The sequence below is a fragment of the Capra hircus genome, chromosome 10, assembly GCF_001704415.2.
Source record: "Capra hircus breed San Clemente chromosome 10, ASM170441v1, whole genome shotgun sequence".
Taxonomy (NCBI): Eukaryota; Metazoa; Chordata; class Mammalia; order Artiodactyla; family Bovidae; genus Capra; species Capra hircus.
Window position 1 is genome coordinate 85,746,291 of NC_030817.1, and position 15,905 is coordinate 85,762,195.

Here is a 15,905-nt window from a genome sequence, read left to right on the forward strand (position 1 = left end):
TCTCCGGGGAACACCCTCCTGCTCACCGACGTGTCCTCTGAGCATGAGGCAATGATGTTGTCGATGAAGGGGTTCCACTTGATGTCCAGCACATTGCCCTGGTGGCCGCAGACCTTGGGATAGTTGGGTTCAATCCTGCCCGTCTGCCAAGGAGAGAGAGGGAAAGAGAAGAGAGAGGGGATTAGTTTGATGGCCCTGGGATGACCCAAAAGAAGAGCCAGAAGGTCCTAGAGGGTCCACTAATGTTTCTGGATCCCTGCATCCAGCTGGGCCAGACTCTTCTGCGGCTGCATCCTCCCAACCCTGAATGGTGGTGGGAGGGTCCCAGAGCAGGGTGGGTGGGGCCATGCTGGTCCACACGACATCTGAGTGCAGCTTAGAGAAAGGTGTCCCTTCCTCAAGTGAAAACATCTAAAGTTAAGATGTACCCATCCACCTGAACCACCAAAGCCTGGTGGGCAGCAGCGCTGGCAGTTCATGGGCCGTATGTCTGTACTTCCGCCCCATCTCTAGGGGGAGCTGACCCGGACAGGTTTGGATCAAGAGGCGGCTCTTTCCTGCCGCTCCAGCAATTGGTGGAGAGGTCTGAATCTCCGGGCACACGCGCACGTTAATCTGCCTGGGAAGTGAGCGGTGCTGTTCCCAGATGCGGCGCATGCTCGTTCAGTGTGTGCCCGGTGCCCTGTGGCTGAAAGCACCGTCTCTGGAACCACACAGGCCTGTGTCTGAATCACAGCTCTGCCGCTTTTGAGCTCAGAGGCCTTCGGAAAGTCAACGAACTTCTCTAGGCCTCGGTTTCCTCATTTCCTTTCTTTCTTTTTTTCACTGCTTCAGCAACTTTATTTTCAGACACGTGGATATAAAATCAGCTGGAAAGCTTGAGAGTGCAGCTGTCATAAGAGAGGTTCCTCATTAGTATTGCTGCGAAGATTAAATGAGCGAATGTGCTTAACAAAGTACTTAGCGTGGAGATTATCATCATAGTGAATGCCCCATACCCGATACTAGTTATTATCATACAGGTTAGATGACACCTCCTCCAGGAAGTCTTCCTTCAAAGAATTAAGCACTCCTCCTCGGTGAGCTCATTGTATTCTGTGCTTCCCTCTATTATAGGCACCATCACAAAGAATTGCAGTCTGCTTCTGTCTGTTTATGAGCAACTGAGGACTGCCTTGTCTCTGAATCTCCAGCAACTTACAAGTCTGGCAAACAGTAGGTGCTCAGTACATGACTTGAAAGACATTCTGCAGTGGAGGTGTAGTCCACAAAAGATGGAGCAAGGGGAGTTGGGGTGAGGGGCAGTTCCATGCCTACTGGCTGCAAAGGTGGAAGAGAGGAGAAATTGGAGACAGAGGCTGTGTCTCCATCCCCAGGTTAACATGAGATTTTTGGTGTGTGGAGGAAACAGGAAGGGTTTTCCCAGTCACTGCCCATCAGCTAACAGTGATCAGAGGCACCTGAGGCAGGTCAAACCTCACCCTCCTTATATTCCTCAACTGAATAAGCAGGAAATCAACCAGTTTCAGGCAAGCCCCTGCTACACGTGCCTTATAGTTCACCAGTGTGATGGGGCAAGAGTTATTTTAGAGTGTGTGTCCCGCCGTAACCTCTTCCCCACCCACTTCTTGTCTGAATGTCTATCTCCAGGTTGTCTGATTTTTTTTTTATAACACAGCAATGGCAGTGGTATGGAGGGTGAGGCATGAGGCAGAGAAAGAGAGAGAGGAAAAAGGCCTCGGAGATTGTACTTGGGAGAACTTCACTGACACTGTATCCTGGGGGAAATCAGAGATTTAAGGAAAAGGATTTGGGGAATATGGCTCTCAGTTAAGAATGGGATCCCCTTTTGCATCTTATGAGGGACACGATATGAACTGGAACACCCTTTTCAATTACTTTTAGGCTGTTGGACTATGTTTCTTTAATTGAGACTCTGAGCAGAGACTGATCCACACATGGCCCTAGGATTTACTAGAGTTACAAAGTAGCTTCTTGAACTCTCACAAAGCCCTGGGAATTAGGCATGAGGAAATGAATGCCCAGAAATGTTAAGCAACTTGCCCAAGGTCACCCAGCTGAAAGCAAAGCTTGGATTCCCACACAGCGGTGACCCTCAAAACCGAGCTGAACCCCACTGCTTATTGCTGGCCAACTCCCCTCCTCCAGCTCTGATGTCCACGGGCTGACAGGCCCTGCATCACCTGTTTCCACGGCTCACGCGCTCTCTGCCAGAGCCTTCTCTCCTTACATCTGATCCTGAAGGCTGCCCTGAGTAAAGCTGTCTGCATTTAGCTTTCGGTACCCAGGCAGATCTCAGGGGCACTGAATCAGTCAATAGGTAGCCAGCAGCTAGCAGCAGCTTCTGGTCAGCAGCCTGCAGGTGATGTCCTGGAGGGACAGGTGAAGCCACATCACTGGAGTGTATCAGAATGGGGAGAGGTCAAGTTTCTACACTGGGGGGTGGGAGGTGGGGGGTGGGTGGGCTTCCCAGGTGATGCAATAGTAAAGAACCCACCTGCCAATGCAAAAGATGCTGGAGATACGGGTTCGACCCCTGGGTCAGGAAGAGCCCCTGGAGAAGGAAATGGCAGTCCACTCCAGTATTCTTGCCTGGGAAATCTCATGGACAGAGGAGCATGCTGGGTTATTGGTCCACGGGGTTGCAAAGAGTCAGACACAACTGAGCTCGCACCCATGCACCATCCTGACAGAGCATATCCTTCCAGGTGGATTTCCCTTTTCAAAATGGATGCCTTCCCCAAAGGGATGGTTAACATTGATTTTCATGGCTGAATCACATTGTTGTTCTCGTAAATGGTGACCCGCAGAGTTCTGCAGTGCAGAACCTGCTCAGCTGTACACAGCATCCTCAATGGGAGGGACCTCTTTTGAAATTGGCAGCTCTGAATTTTTCTGTTTTATATAGTAGGGATCAAACTCTGGCCCATGGCAGTGAAACCACTGAATCCTAAACCACTGGACTGCCAGGGAATTCCCTAAATTTTGTTTGAAAGACAAGATTCATTACTAAGAAGAAAAGTTTGAAAACCACAGTTATATAGAGAAATCAAGCAAATTTTAAAATACAATTATTAACACCAGGAGAAGAACAGCATAAGAAAGCTTGTACAATCATAGTGATAATGACTTATGGACAATATTTACATTGTGGTACTAATGTAAATCCTGAATGTTTATTTAAACATGGACTTCCCTGGTGGCTCAGATGGTAAAGCGTCTGTCTACAATGCGGGAGACCTGAGTTCGATCCCTGGGTCAGGAAGATACCCTGGAGAAGGAAATGGCAACCCACTCCAGTACTCTTGCCTAGGAAATCCCATGGACGGAGGAGCCTGGAGCAGGCTACTGCCCATGGGGTCACAAAGAATCGGACAGGACTGAGCGACTTCACTTTCACTTTCAATAATGTAAATCCTGAATGTTTATTTAAACATGAGTTGTGCTATAATATACTGGGCTGGCAGAGGTAGGAAAAATGTGTGTGTGTAGAGTTAAGACAGGAGACAGAGCTGCTAGAGAGCCAGATCCTCATCTTCCATAATAGGAAGTCAATAGACAATGTCTAAGATTTTAAAAAATCAAGACATTGAAGAGAAAGCATGTCATTAAGAAATACAAAGAGAAGTACAAAAAGACCCAGCTCAAAACACTGGAAGCAGCTAAGGAGTAGGAAATGAGGGGTGTAGCAAAGTAGGGTAAAGATTGAGGGGACAGGGCCTGGTGTGCTAGCAAGCGTTTAACAACTGATTTTCCAGGAAAGAAAGGCCCTGGTTTGGAACATTTGCCAATTTCAGTGGCAAGTGCCCATCATTTCAAACTACCACGGTGCTATCACCAGAAGCAGAGTTAAAAGAGACTTAGGAGGCTTCCCTGGTGGGGACAGGGGATAAGAACCTACCTGCCAATGAGGAAGACATAGGTCTGATCCCTGGTCCAGGAAGATTCCAGAGGCCAAGGAGCAACCAAGCCCAGGAGCCACAGCTACTGAGTCTGTGTGCTGCAATTACCAAAGCTGGTGTACTGCCCCTACTGAAGCCTGTCCATCCAGGCTGGTGTACTGCCCCTACTGAAGCCTGTCCATCCAGAGCCCGTGCTCTGCAATAAGGGAAGCCGCTGCAGTGAGAAGCCCACGCACCGCAGCTAGAAAGGAGCCCCTGCTCGCCACAGCTAGAGAAAATCCGTGTGTAGCAACGAAGACCCAGCACAGCCAGGAAATAAATGAATTAAATAAATAAGATGCACTTATTAGGGAAAAAGAGACAGCAGCACACCAGACAATTAGGAAGAAATAAATGGTTAATATTTAGTACTTCTGTTTTTAACATAATTCATTTAATTGAAAGTTGCATAAATTGTAATGATCGTGCTTAAAAAGTGGCAGGGAAAACTCCTAAAAATTTAACAACATGCAAAAATTAAACAAAAATTTAAACATGAGCTGGTGTAAGCCCACCCCAGCACAGCCCTTGCAGTGTTATAGGCCTCAGTACTATTAGACTTCGTGACCCCCTGTACAATTATTACTCTTAGAGACCTGACAAAGAACAAACAAATGAAATGCATGTGTCAGGTGTTCTAAAGGAAGCTTGTTCTGAAATTGTTTTCCTGAATTTGTAATAAATGTGAACAATCCTCTCCCCAGACCCTTCAAATGCCTCTGTTTTCTGTTCTACTTTCTGGATGCAGGTGTGGCTAGAGACCAAATGCAGATCTGATTCTTCATGGCAACCCAACACTGCCGTCTCATACTTGTGCCCATGGCAACACTAATAGCTATTATTAATACAGCAATATAATCAAACATATTAATTTACAGACACCATCACATTTAATCCTCATAGCAACCCCAGCTTGTATCTGAGAAAATAGTTGTGTAAAGAGCTTCTCCCAGGTGGCGCTAGTGGTAAAGAACCCGCTTGCCAACGCAGGAGATGTGAGAGACAGGGGTTTGATCCCTGGGTCAGGAGATTCCCTGGAGGAGGACATGGCCACCTACTCCAGTCTTCGTGCCTGCATGTCCCAAGGGCAGAGGAGCCTGGTGGGCTACAGTCCATAGGGTTGCACAGAGTGGGACGCAACTAAAGTGACTTAGCACAGCACAAACAGCTTCTAAGGAGTGAAGTCACAGTTTCTCACTGTTTCATAACTTTAGAATCACTGTTGAGATGGTCAGCTCACAGAATTGTTCCAGCAGGAGGGTTCCCCGGGGTCCTGGAGTCTAACCTGCCATTTGAACCTCAAAAGGAGCTTGAGCCTCAACAGAGCTGGGACAGAAATCTTGCTGCATAGGGTGGGGAGGGGGTGCCTGTTACACGATGTCTTTAATCACTGGGGAGATCTTCAGGCTGTTAGGGCAGGCCTTGTCCTGGCCACCTTGAAGGACAAATCCAGTCGGAACAGACCTTCGATGTCAGATGGCAGGGGTCGTGCACCCTGAGTCTTTTCAAGGAGGAGCCCACAGCTGGAGATCAGGCTGCAGCTCAAATATTCCTGAGCTGCCAAAAGACAGAGCTGGGAGGGGCTGGGACACGGCCTCTACAGGGTGCAGGGGAGGGCCAAGCAGGGCAAATTTCCCACAGATCTATTTGACAGGGTCTTGGGCTTCCCCGGTGGTTCAGACAATAAAGAATCAGCCTGCAATGCAGGCTACCTGGGTTCAACCCTTGGCTTGGGAAGATCCTCTGGAGAAGGGCATGGAAACTCACTCCAGTACTCTTGCCTAGAGAAACCCCATGAACAGAGGAGCCTGGTGAGCTACAGTCCATGGGGTCGCAAAGAGTCAGACACGACTGAGTGACTAAGCACAGCACAGGACAAAGACTTTCGTTTTTATTTGTATTATGTGTTTTTCATATTTTGGCCATGCCACGCAGCTTGTGGGACCTCAGTTTCCAGACCAGGGATCGAATCTGGGCCGTGGCAGTGACAACACTGCATCCTAATCACTAGGTCACCAGGAAACTCCCTCAGAGACTTTTAAAAGTTTCTTAGCCTTTGATCAATAACTCCACTTTGGGAATGCATCCCAAAGAAATGAACAGGGAAGCATACTAAGACATTCACTGCCCGGTTATTTGTAAGAGGGAACAAAAATAAAAGCTCAACAATGGTACATTGTGGAAATGAATTTTAGGATGCCAATATAATGGACTATTATGAAATCACTTAAAATCATATTTTCAAAAAATATTTAATGACATAGGAATTGCTCAAGGGCTAATGGTAAGTGAAACAGTCAGAATTAAGTTTATACCTAAAATGATCCCTAGCTATTAAAAAAAAAAACACAGTCTGTAAGAAAATGCATCAAAAGGTTAATAGCGATAATCTCTCGTTAGTTGGATGTTAGTTTTTCTCACTTTTATGCAATGAACATTTATAATTTCTAATAAAATATAAATGTCATTTAACACACACACACACTCACCATAGTGTTTTGTTTCTGGTACCCCAGGTGGGAGATGATCACCATAGATTTGATTGAAAACTATCCCTCTCTGGTTTCAGTTAAGCAAGTCTTAAGGAAATGAGATGCAGGCTCATACTGACCAGATTTACATGTTTCAGAAGCTTTGGTGGAACATAGATATGGTTTGCTCATACAGGTTTCTTTACTCACTTGTTGCCACACAGATAGTTTAGGGGAAAATAAGATCCTTGAAATTGAATAAAATTATATAGCTAATTGAAAATATGTTTCAGCGTGTGTGTGTGTGTGTGTGTGTGTGTGTGTGTGCAGGCAGGCCAGGCTCTCCCTTGGAGAGGCTGGACGGTGTGGCTCACCCAGCAGATTGCCAGGGGAACGGCGGGTACCCTGGGCCCCAGTCCAGGCTTTATTTGAACCCAGTGAACTGACTGAGATATTTTCAAAACAACCTGCATTGCAGCTTCAGCTTCCTAGAATTTCCCATGGTTGCAAAGCTGAATTTTGTACACAGAAGCAAAATGCTTTCTTACCTGGAGAATCAGCTCAGTGAGGCAGAAAGAAAAGAGTGAGCAGGAGGCAGGCTTTCTAGGCTCGGTCTCCGGCCACCTCATCCACCGAATGACCTTGAACGTGCCCCTTGGCTTCTCCGGGCTTCCCAGATTCCTGGACCCTGGGCAAATCCCTTTCTGCTTCTTCCTGGCTGCCCATTTTACTGTATGAAGCCAGGCACACCTGCAACCAGAGGGCCTAGCTTCTGGCACACCAGGACGGAAGGCATGGATGAGCATCAAATCATGGGGATGGCATCACTGGAGATAACAGTGAAAAAGACGAGGATGGCGATAAAGACCGTTTGACAAGTGCTTACAGTGTCTCGTGCTTAGCAATTTGCATACATTATTTTATGTAAGTCTTGTTACAAAGTTTTAGTAACTCCAGCAAGGACCTACTGTATAGCACAGAGGACTCTGCTCAATATTCTGTAATAACATAAACGGCAAAAGAATTTGAAAAAGAATAGATGCATGTATACGTATCACTGAATCACTTTGCTGTACCCCTGAAACTAGCACAACATTGTTAAACAATATAAATTAAAAAAAAATAAATTTATTAAATCCTACAACTCCCCTATAACAACCCATTTTATGGATGAGAAAACCACACTCTGGTCAATGATTTGCAGAAGGTGATGCAGCTGGGCAACAAGAAGCTGCAATTTGCACTGGGTGCTGTCTGGCTCTGAGGCACCTCGGCTACATCGCCCTCCTATTTCAGAATGTAGGTGAGGGCCTCCCCTGTGGTCCAGGGGTTAAGGATCTGCCTGCCAATGCAGGAGACATGGGTTCGATCCCTGGTCCAGGAAGACCCCACATGCCAGGGGTCAACTACGCCCATGTGCCACAAATACTGAGCCCATGCTCTCAAGCTGTGCTCTAGAGCCCGTGCTCTGCAACAAGAGAAGCCGCCACTATGAGAAACCCGTGTACCACAATGAAGAGCAGTTCCTGCTCGCCGCAGCTAGAGAAGGCTGGCACACAGCCATGAAGACCCAGCGCAGCCAGCAATAAATGAATAATTTTTAAAAACAGTGTAGGTGAGACACTTGATAGATAAGTGGTGATTGTTGTTCAGTTGCTCAGTCCTGTCCAACTCTTTGCAACCCCATAGACTGCAGCACACCAGGCTTCCCTGTCCTTCATCATCTCCCAGAGCTTGCTCAAACTCACGTCCACTGAGTCGGTGCAGCCATCCAATCATCTCATCCTCTGTCACCCCCTTCTCCTCTCGCCTTCAATCTTTCCCAGCATCAGGGTCTTTTCTAATGAGTCAGCTCATTGCATCAGGTGACCAAAGTATTGGAGCTTCAGCATCAGTCTTTCCAATGAATGTTCAGGGTTGATTTCCTTTAGGATGGACTGGTTTGATATCCTTGTGGCCTGAGAGAGTCTCAAGAGTCTTCTCCGGGACCACAATTCAAAAGCATCAATTCTTTAGCACTCAGTCCTCTTCATGGTCCAACTCTCACATCCATAAATTAGGGGGGAAAGTCATAAATCAGAAGTAGGCCTTCAGAATTTCTCATAAGGTTATCAGAAGGGACTGACTGGCAACTCAGTTGTGAAAACCATCATGCTTGCTCCTGAAGACCCTCCCTTCCCCAACGCTCTCTTTTCTCTCCCTCACCCTAGTGGTTCTCAAACTTTGCTTTTGTTTTAGAATCACATGGGAAGTTTTAAAAATTCCAGTGCCCAGGTGGGGATCCCATATCAATTTAATCCCAGTGTCTGGGAAGGGGGAACCAGGCATCAGTGTATTTTAAAGATTTCCAATTGATTCCCTTGGGCAGTGAAGTGTGGGAGCCACTACGCTAAAGACTCCATATCCTGCTGGGCCCTCAGGGAAGTACCTGCAAAGCTCACTCCTTCTGGCACAGGAGCAGAGACTGTCGGTGTTGCTAGATGTGGATGCCAGGGGTGAGAAGTCAAAAAACAGCTTTGCATGTTTAGTGCAGGTCCAGATAAAGCAAATAGGAAGGAAAATGGTCACATCAGGTGATGTGCGATTTAAAAGAAGCCCCAGAGCAATAGATAACCCTGACCCAGGAGATGGGTGAGCTCACAGTGGAACCCCAAGCTTCTGCATGAGAGATGTTTTGGGCTCTCCACCCTTCTGCCTCTGTCATCACACTCCCTCCTCCATGTGCTGCCCCAGGTGTCCCAGACTGTCTGAGTAGGCTGCCTACTACTCTCTTCCCTTCTCTGGATGGACACGGACATTAGTGAGAGTTATTATAAACTAGGCAATGTAGTCCTTCTCTCTAAAGCTCTGGGCAGAGTCAGGCCCCTGTGAGCAAGCCTCCTGGGTGTGAAGGAGGCCTCGGCCTCCAGCTCTCAGCCTTGACACTTCAAAAAGCACTTGCACCTGCATTATCTAATTATTAATGCCCAGGGAAGGGGTGACCCAAGGGAACTTGCTCCTGGTCATCTCCACGTGGCGGTGACACCAGAACAAGACTGTGCAGCCTCAGAGCTCTGGGTACCACCACGGCCTTCTCAGCAGGGCCTAAGCATTGTGTGTCCTTCGTCCAGAGCAGGAGTCCCCAGTGTCCAGTATCTAAGGCCTGGTGATCTGAGGTGGGGCTCATGTTATAATTATAGAAATTAAGTGCACAATAAATGTAATGTGCTTGAACCACCCCCAAACCATTCCCCTCTGCCCTGGTCTGGGGAAAAATTATCTTTCATGAAACTGGTCCCTGGTCCCCAAAATGTTGGGGACTGCTGGTCCAAAGTGTGGGTACCAGCACCCCAGGTGTGCCCAATCTGCCAGTGGCTGTCCCCAACACACGAGCACACACAGGCACGCAAGCTCACACATTTACACATGCCCCTTCCCCCCATATAAACTACTCTCCACACCACTTCTTCCCAGGCCTCCGACTGCACTCCTTCCTTCCCTCCATCCCAATCAGAACTTCCTGGGCTCATGTCCCACACTTCAGGGCCCTGCACTCTTCAGCCCGTTAATCTGGAATAATATGTATAATAAATAAGAGCCTGCTAAGGAGAACACTGGAGGCTAATGGGTCAGTCCATTTGTCCCCGTGGGCCACCGATGTGCATGTTCACAGCAAATTTTTAGAGAAGGCCGTTTAGCCCAGAGGTGGTCTCTCCTGGGTGTCTGGGCCCCTGGACAGTCCTCTGGGAACTCTATTTTGGGTGGAGGGCTTTGTTCGTGCTAGAGCTCACAGGACTGTCCTTGGATTTCTGAAGTGGGCCCACCGATTTGCCCCGTCTCTAGTGTCTGCCCTCTGCAGTTCTCTCTGAACCAGCTTACATACCGTTGTCTAATTTTTCCAGAGTACAGCTCTGCTGCAGTAAGCCTCCCACTCTGAAATTTTCAGTGGCTCCCTACTCTCCCTACTATCTTGACTTTCAAAGCCAAATTCCTTATGAGACATCAGAACTGCTGTGGTCCCAGCCTGACCCTGCCCTGATACAATCGCCCACCCTACTGCCCCTGCCACGCGAGTGACTCTCCACACCCCCGACCTCCAACGCTCCCGCCACCCGATAACCTTTGGTTCCTGGCTCAGCCCTGCCTCCCGGCTGTGAGCACCCCGAGGCTGGTGACCTTGGCCCCCCTGCCTTCAGAGCCTCATTTAGTGCCCTGCTCATAACAAGCACTTGAGCTGGGTGAATGACTGTCAGCCCGCTTCCCACCTCTGAGTCTTTGCTCACACTGTTCCCTCAGCCCGGATGCCCTTCCCCATCCTCAGCACCCAGGAAACACCGTCCAGGGAGCAGACGTATCTCTCAACCTTTCCCACGCTGGGAGATAATACTGGATCCTGCTGTTCTGACCTTGAGAAATTCTAGGTCTGGGGCTGAGCTTCGGGGTAGATTCACAGTCAGAGGGCAGAGTGTGACAAAGGCTGTGGTGCTCTGACGGCCGTCACCCTGTCAGACAAAAGTTCATGGAGAGACCTCAGGAAGCCTCCCAGCTTCATGACTTCCTGTTTTGAAATTTCCCCTCGGTCTTTTATCTTTGTGTTTCTCAAGCTGGAAAGGGTTTGCTGGTTTTTCCAGTTAAGATCCCTAGTGTGCATGCGCGCTTATGTTCTGGGGGAAAATGGTGGGAACGGGTTCCCTGGGGAGGGTGGGTAGAGGGTTTGTATGGGGAAGAGCTGTAAGGAATTCTCTTTCTCCTGGTATGTATTTGAGCACTTGGAGATGAACCTAGTTTTCCCAGGCTCCAGCAGGAAGAGGTAATAAGGCCACCTTTGTCCTCGGTCCTGGCCTGTGTCATGCGGCAGACCCCAGAGGAAGAGATAAGAGACTCCTTGAGGCTGAAATGGGAAAAAACTGAGTAACAGTGGGTGTGTAAGAGTGTGAGTGTGTGTGTGTTGAGGAGAGGGATGCCTGGGACCTCAGTGTTCACACTAGTCCCTGTAGTTTCCTGATTACTGGCCCCTTTTTATTAAGATAAAACCCCATGCTAAAACATAAAGAAAATAAGAAAACTCCAAACTTACTGTGCCTGAAGAGTGGGTGTGGGTTTCTGGCCCTGGCTGTTCACAGTCTCCTGGAGAGACAGACAAAGAGCTAGACAAGGTGCAGGGTGGGCTGTGCTTCGGTGGGGGAAATGCCGGGGCTGTGGGAGTGCAGGAGGGGGGCAAGTAGTTGAGGCTCTGAAATCCAGAAAGGCTTCCCAGAGGAAGCGTGGAAGGCCCAAAAGATTGATAGTACACAGCCAAGGACGGCGTGGGGGATGCTTACAACACAGAAGGACCAGTCCCTGCCAGATAAGTGGAGAGAAAGACCAGAGAAGGGCCAGTTCAGACGGTTCAGGAACTCGCTGGCCTCATGAAGGGGTGCGGGCTTCACCCCGTGGGCCTTAAGTATAATGGGGCTGGGGACCACAGAGAGGAGAGTCCCTCACACCCCAGTCCTGCCTTCCTGTCCCAGTGTCCCACTGTGGGGAAGGGGAGGGCAAAATCTGTGCCTACTCTAAATGTAAAAGAATTGGCAAAAAACACAAAACAGCGTCCATGCAAATTGTGGGGGAAACCTTAGTTTTGTTTGCTTTACAATGGGCAGAAAAGCAAATCTCTGGTGGTGTCAGAAAAGCAAGAGAAAAGGAGAGTGCTTGCACCATCTCGAGGCTGTCCACACCAGCCCTGTCCTTCCTCCCTGTCACAGAGCCAAGAGGACAAAAATCCCTTTCCACTTGCCGTCTGGCCCAGGGAGAAAGGACAAAGAGGTGGACCCCTCTGCCTGAAGCTCTTCCTGCAACCTCCCCACACACCTATTTCTGCTGCAGAATGAGAGGAAATTCATTAGGGGCCATTATTTTGGGCCCATCCACCCGGGTTTGGCGAGCATTGCTATAGCTCTGTTCCAGTGGACGGGGCAGCAGCCAGGAGTCAGGGCCCCGGCAGATATTGTTAGTTGCTTCCTGTGTCCCTCCTGAGTCCTGCCATCCTTGGAGATCTGAGCTGGACATGGATGAGATGAAGTCTGAATGTCTGCCTGGGGCCACGTGACCCCCTAGAGCTCTGACAGCTGTCTGCTAAGCCTCTGAGACCCCTGGGTACCTCTCCGCATTCACGGGAGATTCCCAGAGGCCTCGGGTAAGTTAATCCTCACAAATACCTTCACATCCGCCCCTTCCTCTCCAGGCCCACCCTGCCTCCCACCTCCAGGCACTCATACTCTCCCAGCTGCTCTCCTTCATGCCAGCCTTTTCCCAAACCCCACTGTGACATCGGCATTCTATTAATATAATGATTTGCACTGTGCAGCTCCTCCAGAACTTTCCATGGTTGTAACCATTTGTATGAATGTGGTAGTTTGGCATCCAAGCTTCCCTCCTGATCTGGGGGACGCTCCTGCTGTGGGCTGCATTGATGAGACACGGTGCCTCAGCTCCCATTGTGAGAGCTGAAACAGGGCTCCTCCCACCTGGGGTCCCCTGCTGGCAAGCAGGGACATGTAGCTGGGCTTGGCCAATCAGACCTTCCGCCCCGGGTGGCCAAGCTCTGATTTAACTTGGTGCTCACTTGTGTTCCAGTTCCATTTGCCAGCACCCAGCCCCTTGGATCTATGAAGGCCCCCAACCCTCTTTTGCTCAGGAAGATCAAAGGCGACTTTTATGGCCAGCTAGGGATCCAGACTGAGTCAGCGCCCTTGTCCCTACCTTGATTAGATCCAGTTCATCTGCCTGGCCCTTGAGGGACTCACACACCCTGTTCCACACCCTCCACTGACTTACCAACCAGTTTCTTCAACACTACTGGGGGTCATACTTCTCAATTTTAAATATTGTATCTCAGGTCTTTATAAAACACTGCAATCTCCCTACATCCCAGTATTTTGATGACCACATGTTTTTTTTCTCAGACTGCTTCTCACATCTAGTAGAAACACAGAACTTCTTTGCCAGGTCATATGTGTCCTAACCCTTGAGTTGGGAAAATACGGTCCCCAAACAGGGTGCTCCTCACTGGCCCGTGACAGCCTCACTCCCCCTCCCCACCTTCCTCATAACACATGTCCTTCCCAGGCTGGGCCTCTGGACCTATGCAAGCCTTAGCCATCCTTCCCCTTAGCTTCACAGCTCTCCCCATAACTCACCACTTGTGATAATACTGGTGATCACTGAGGGCCTTCGACAGGGCAGGCCTGAAACCAAATGTTATTTCAATTATTTACCAAGATAACTGTATAAAGCACATATCATTGTGTCCATTTTACAGAGGAGGAAGCTGAAGCTCAGTGAAATTAGTTAACACAGTGTAAGGCCAGGACTCAAGCCTCAGTCTGTGTGACTTCTGAGTTAGAATGTAATCTACCTGAGCGGCAGTGCTTGGTCTAGTTCTCTGCTGTAAATCCAGTGTCTGGAATTGTGCCTGACTGATGGCAGGCTCTCAGTAAATTTTCATTGAATGAATTAATGATGCCATAAACTTTGGGCCTCATCGGGTCCCCTGTACAGTTGCATGGGTTGTGCACTGCACAACTCAAGGGACTCCAATTCACATGGTGTGGAGCCTTCTGCGGTGCTCTGGGCTTAGCCATGATGCTGCCCTGCCCCTTCACTTAGTACTGCCTTGTGTTTGCTCTGTTTCATGGTTGTTGGAGATTATCAGTACCATCATCTTAGATGAGATAATCATGGAGGTTTCTCAACAGAGTGTGGGACAAAAGTGAAACCTAAGACACGAGAGGCATGCTTCTTATGCCCTCTGGCTACAAGCACAAGGTCAGGTCTGTACTCGAGATGGAGCGACTCCCCAGCCTCATGCTGGCAGTTGCACGGGCGCTGCTTCTGTCAGCAGCGGGAGAGGCATCCACCTCCCCCAGGCTGGACCACTCCTCCGCCTTATCCACTGAGTGAGCCCACCGTCCACCAAGAGCCTGCCGACTGTGCAGAGGGAGGCCCAATGCCTGCCATCTCCCGTGCTCAGACACTGCCAAGGCTCAGCCCTGGGCTGCCGCAGGCCCCTGGAAGCTGTGAAATGCACGGCAGAGCAGCGGACCTCTGGCTCAGCCCCTCAGCCTTGCTCCATCAGGGACATCTAAGAGACCAGAGAAAGGGATGCACCACCTCCAAGGCAATGGCCCTGGGACCTCAGTGGCCTGGAAAACTCCCTTTAAATAGTGAGCGAGCAGCCCGGTCCTTAGATGCCCTCCCTCTCCAAGCCTTCTCCTGGCTGAATCTGTGAAGGCTGGTGATCCTCAGGGGTTGGGGCTGGGCTCGTGGGAGAAGGAGCCTACTGCAGCACTTTAAGCTCTCAGGCTCTGGGGTCCAGTTTCGACTCTGCTCTCACTGATGGTGACTGAGCAAGTTCCTTCCTCCTGGGCTTCAGTTTCCTCGTGACAATAAACGCATGCTCACGCAGTGCCTGGCACTAAGTAAGCACTCAGTCGATATCAGTTATCATTATCATCTCCAAAATGAGGGTCTGCACTCCCCTTCTACCCCTGTGCTCTGCACAGCAACCCCGCCCCGGACACTCCCTCCGCTGCCCTGTGCTCTGTCTCATGGCTCCATCCCCCTACCATCCAGGGCTGGGTGTGTGTCTAACCCATCCTCATGGCCCAGGCCTAGCACAGTTCCACCCAGCACGCATGCCCAGAAGTGACTGGTGAACAGAACTGAAACCTCAGGGTTCTTCCAGCTCTGTCTATGGTGACAAGCTGAACCTCCACCCAGACGCTCATCAGACAGAGACAAGGACCCTCCCTGGGCTTGCCACTGGCCGCCTAGAGATGGAATCCTTTCTCTGAATGTCAGCTCCATGACAACGTGTTTTTCTCACTGCTGTAACCACAACACCTAGCACAGTGCCAGGCACACAGTAGATTCTACTGATAAATATTGATTGAATGAATGCGACAGGGAGAAGCAGGTGACATTTCCAGGAAGGTGCACACCCTCTCTCACCCACCTGGAGGGCCAGGGCAGGGCTCTGCTCTTCAGCTCCTCTTGTCAAGCTGAGTTGGGCTGTCAGAGGGGCAGGGAGGGGAACACACCCCCTGTTTATGCCTGCCATCTGGCTTCTAGCCAGATCCATTATCTTTCCATTGACTTGGGGCTACTCTAATTCTCAAAAGATAAATGGGACAGGAGGCCTGGCCTGGGTTGAGCACTGGGGGATGCAGTCATGAAAGCCTGGGGCTAGGTGAGTGGTACTTGCGTGTCTGGAGGCTCCGCATGGGAGGCGGTGTGGGCCGCTCCTCTGAGCCTCGCCCTGGCTGCCCCACCTGCCAATCCCTGGCACACTCAGGTTGTCCAGCGGCCCCATGGCCACGTTCTGGGGGCTCTGTGTGGGGGAGGGCAGAGAGGGCTTCCATCAGTGTAGAAATTTGGGCTTCCTGATCCTTCAGAACCCACACTCTGCACTGCGGAGCCCTCGGCCATGCCTGGCTTGATGGTCTGCCCAGAC

General features: G+C 49.8%; 1 protein-coding gene across 2 annotated transcripts in view; it reads right to left on the bottom strand.

Moving 5' to 3' along the window:
* Positions 1-15,905, bottom strand: part of CORO2B (coronin 2B) — a 151,042-nt gene that overhangs the window by 26,601 nt on the left and 108,536 nt on the right. For both annotated transcript variants that reach the window (XM_018053593.1, XM_018053594.1), the window contains exon 3: positions 27-143. In XM_018053593.1, the coding sequence (XP_017909082.1) occupies positions 27-143 (117 nt within the window). The remainder of the gene's footprint in view (positions 1-26; positions 144-15,905) is intronic.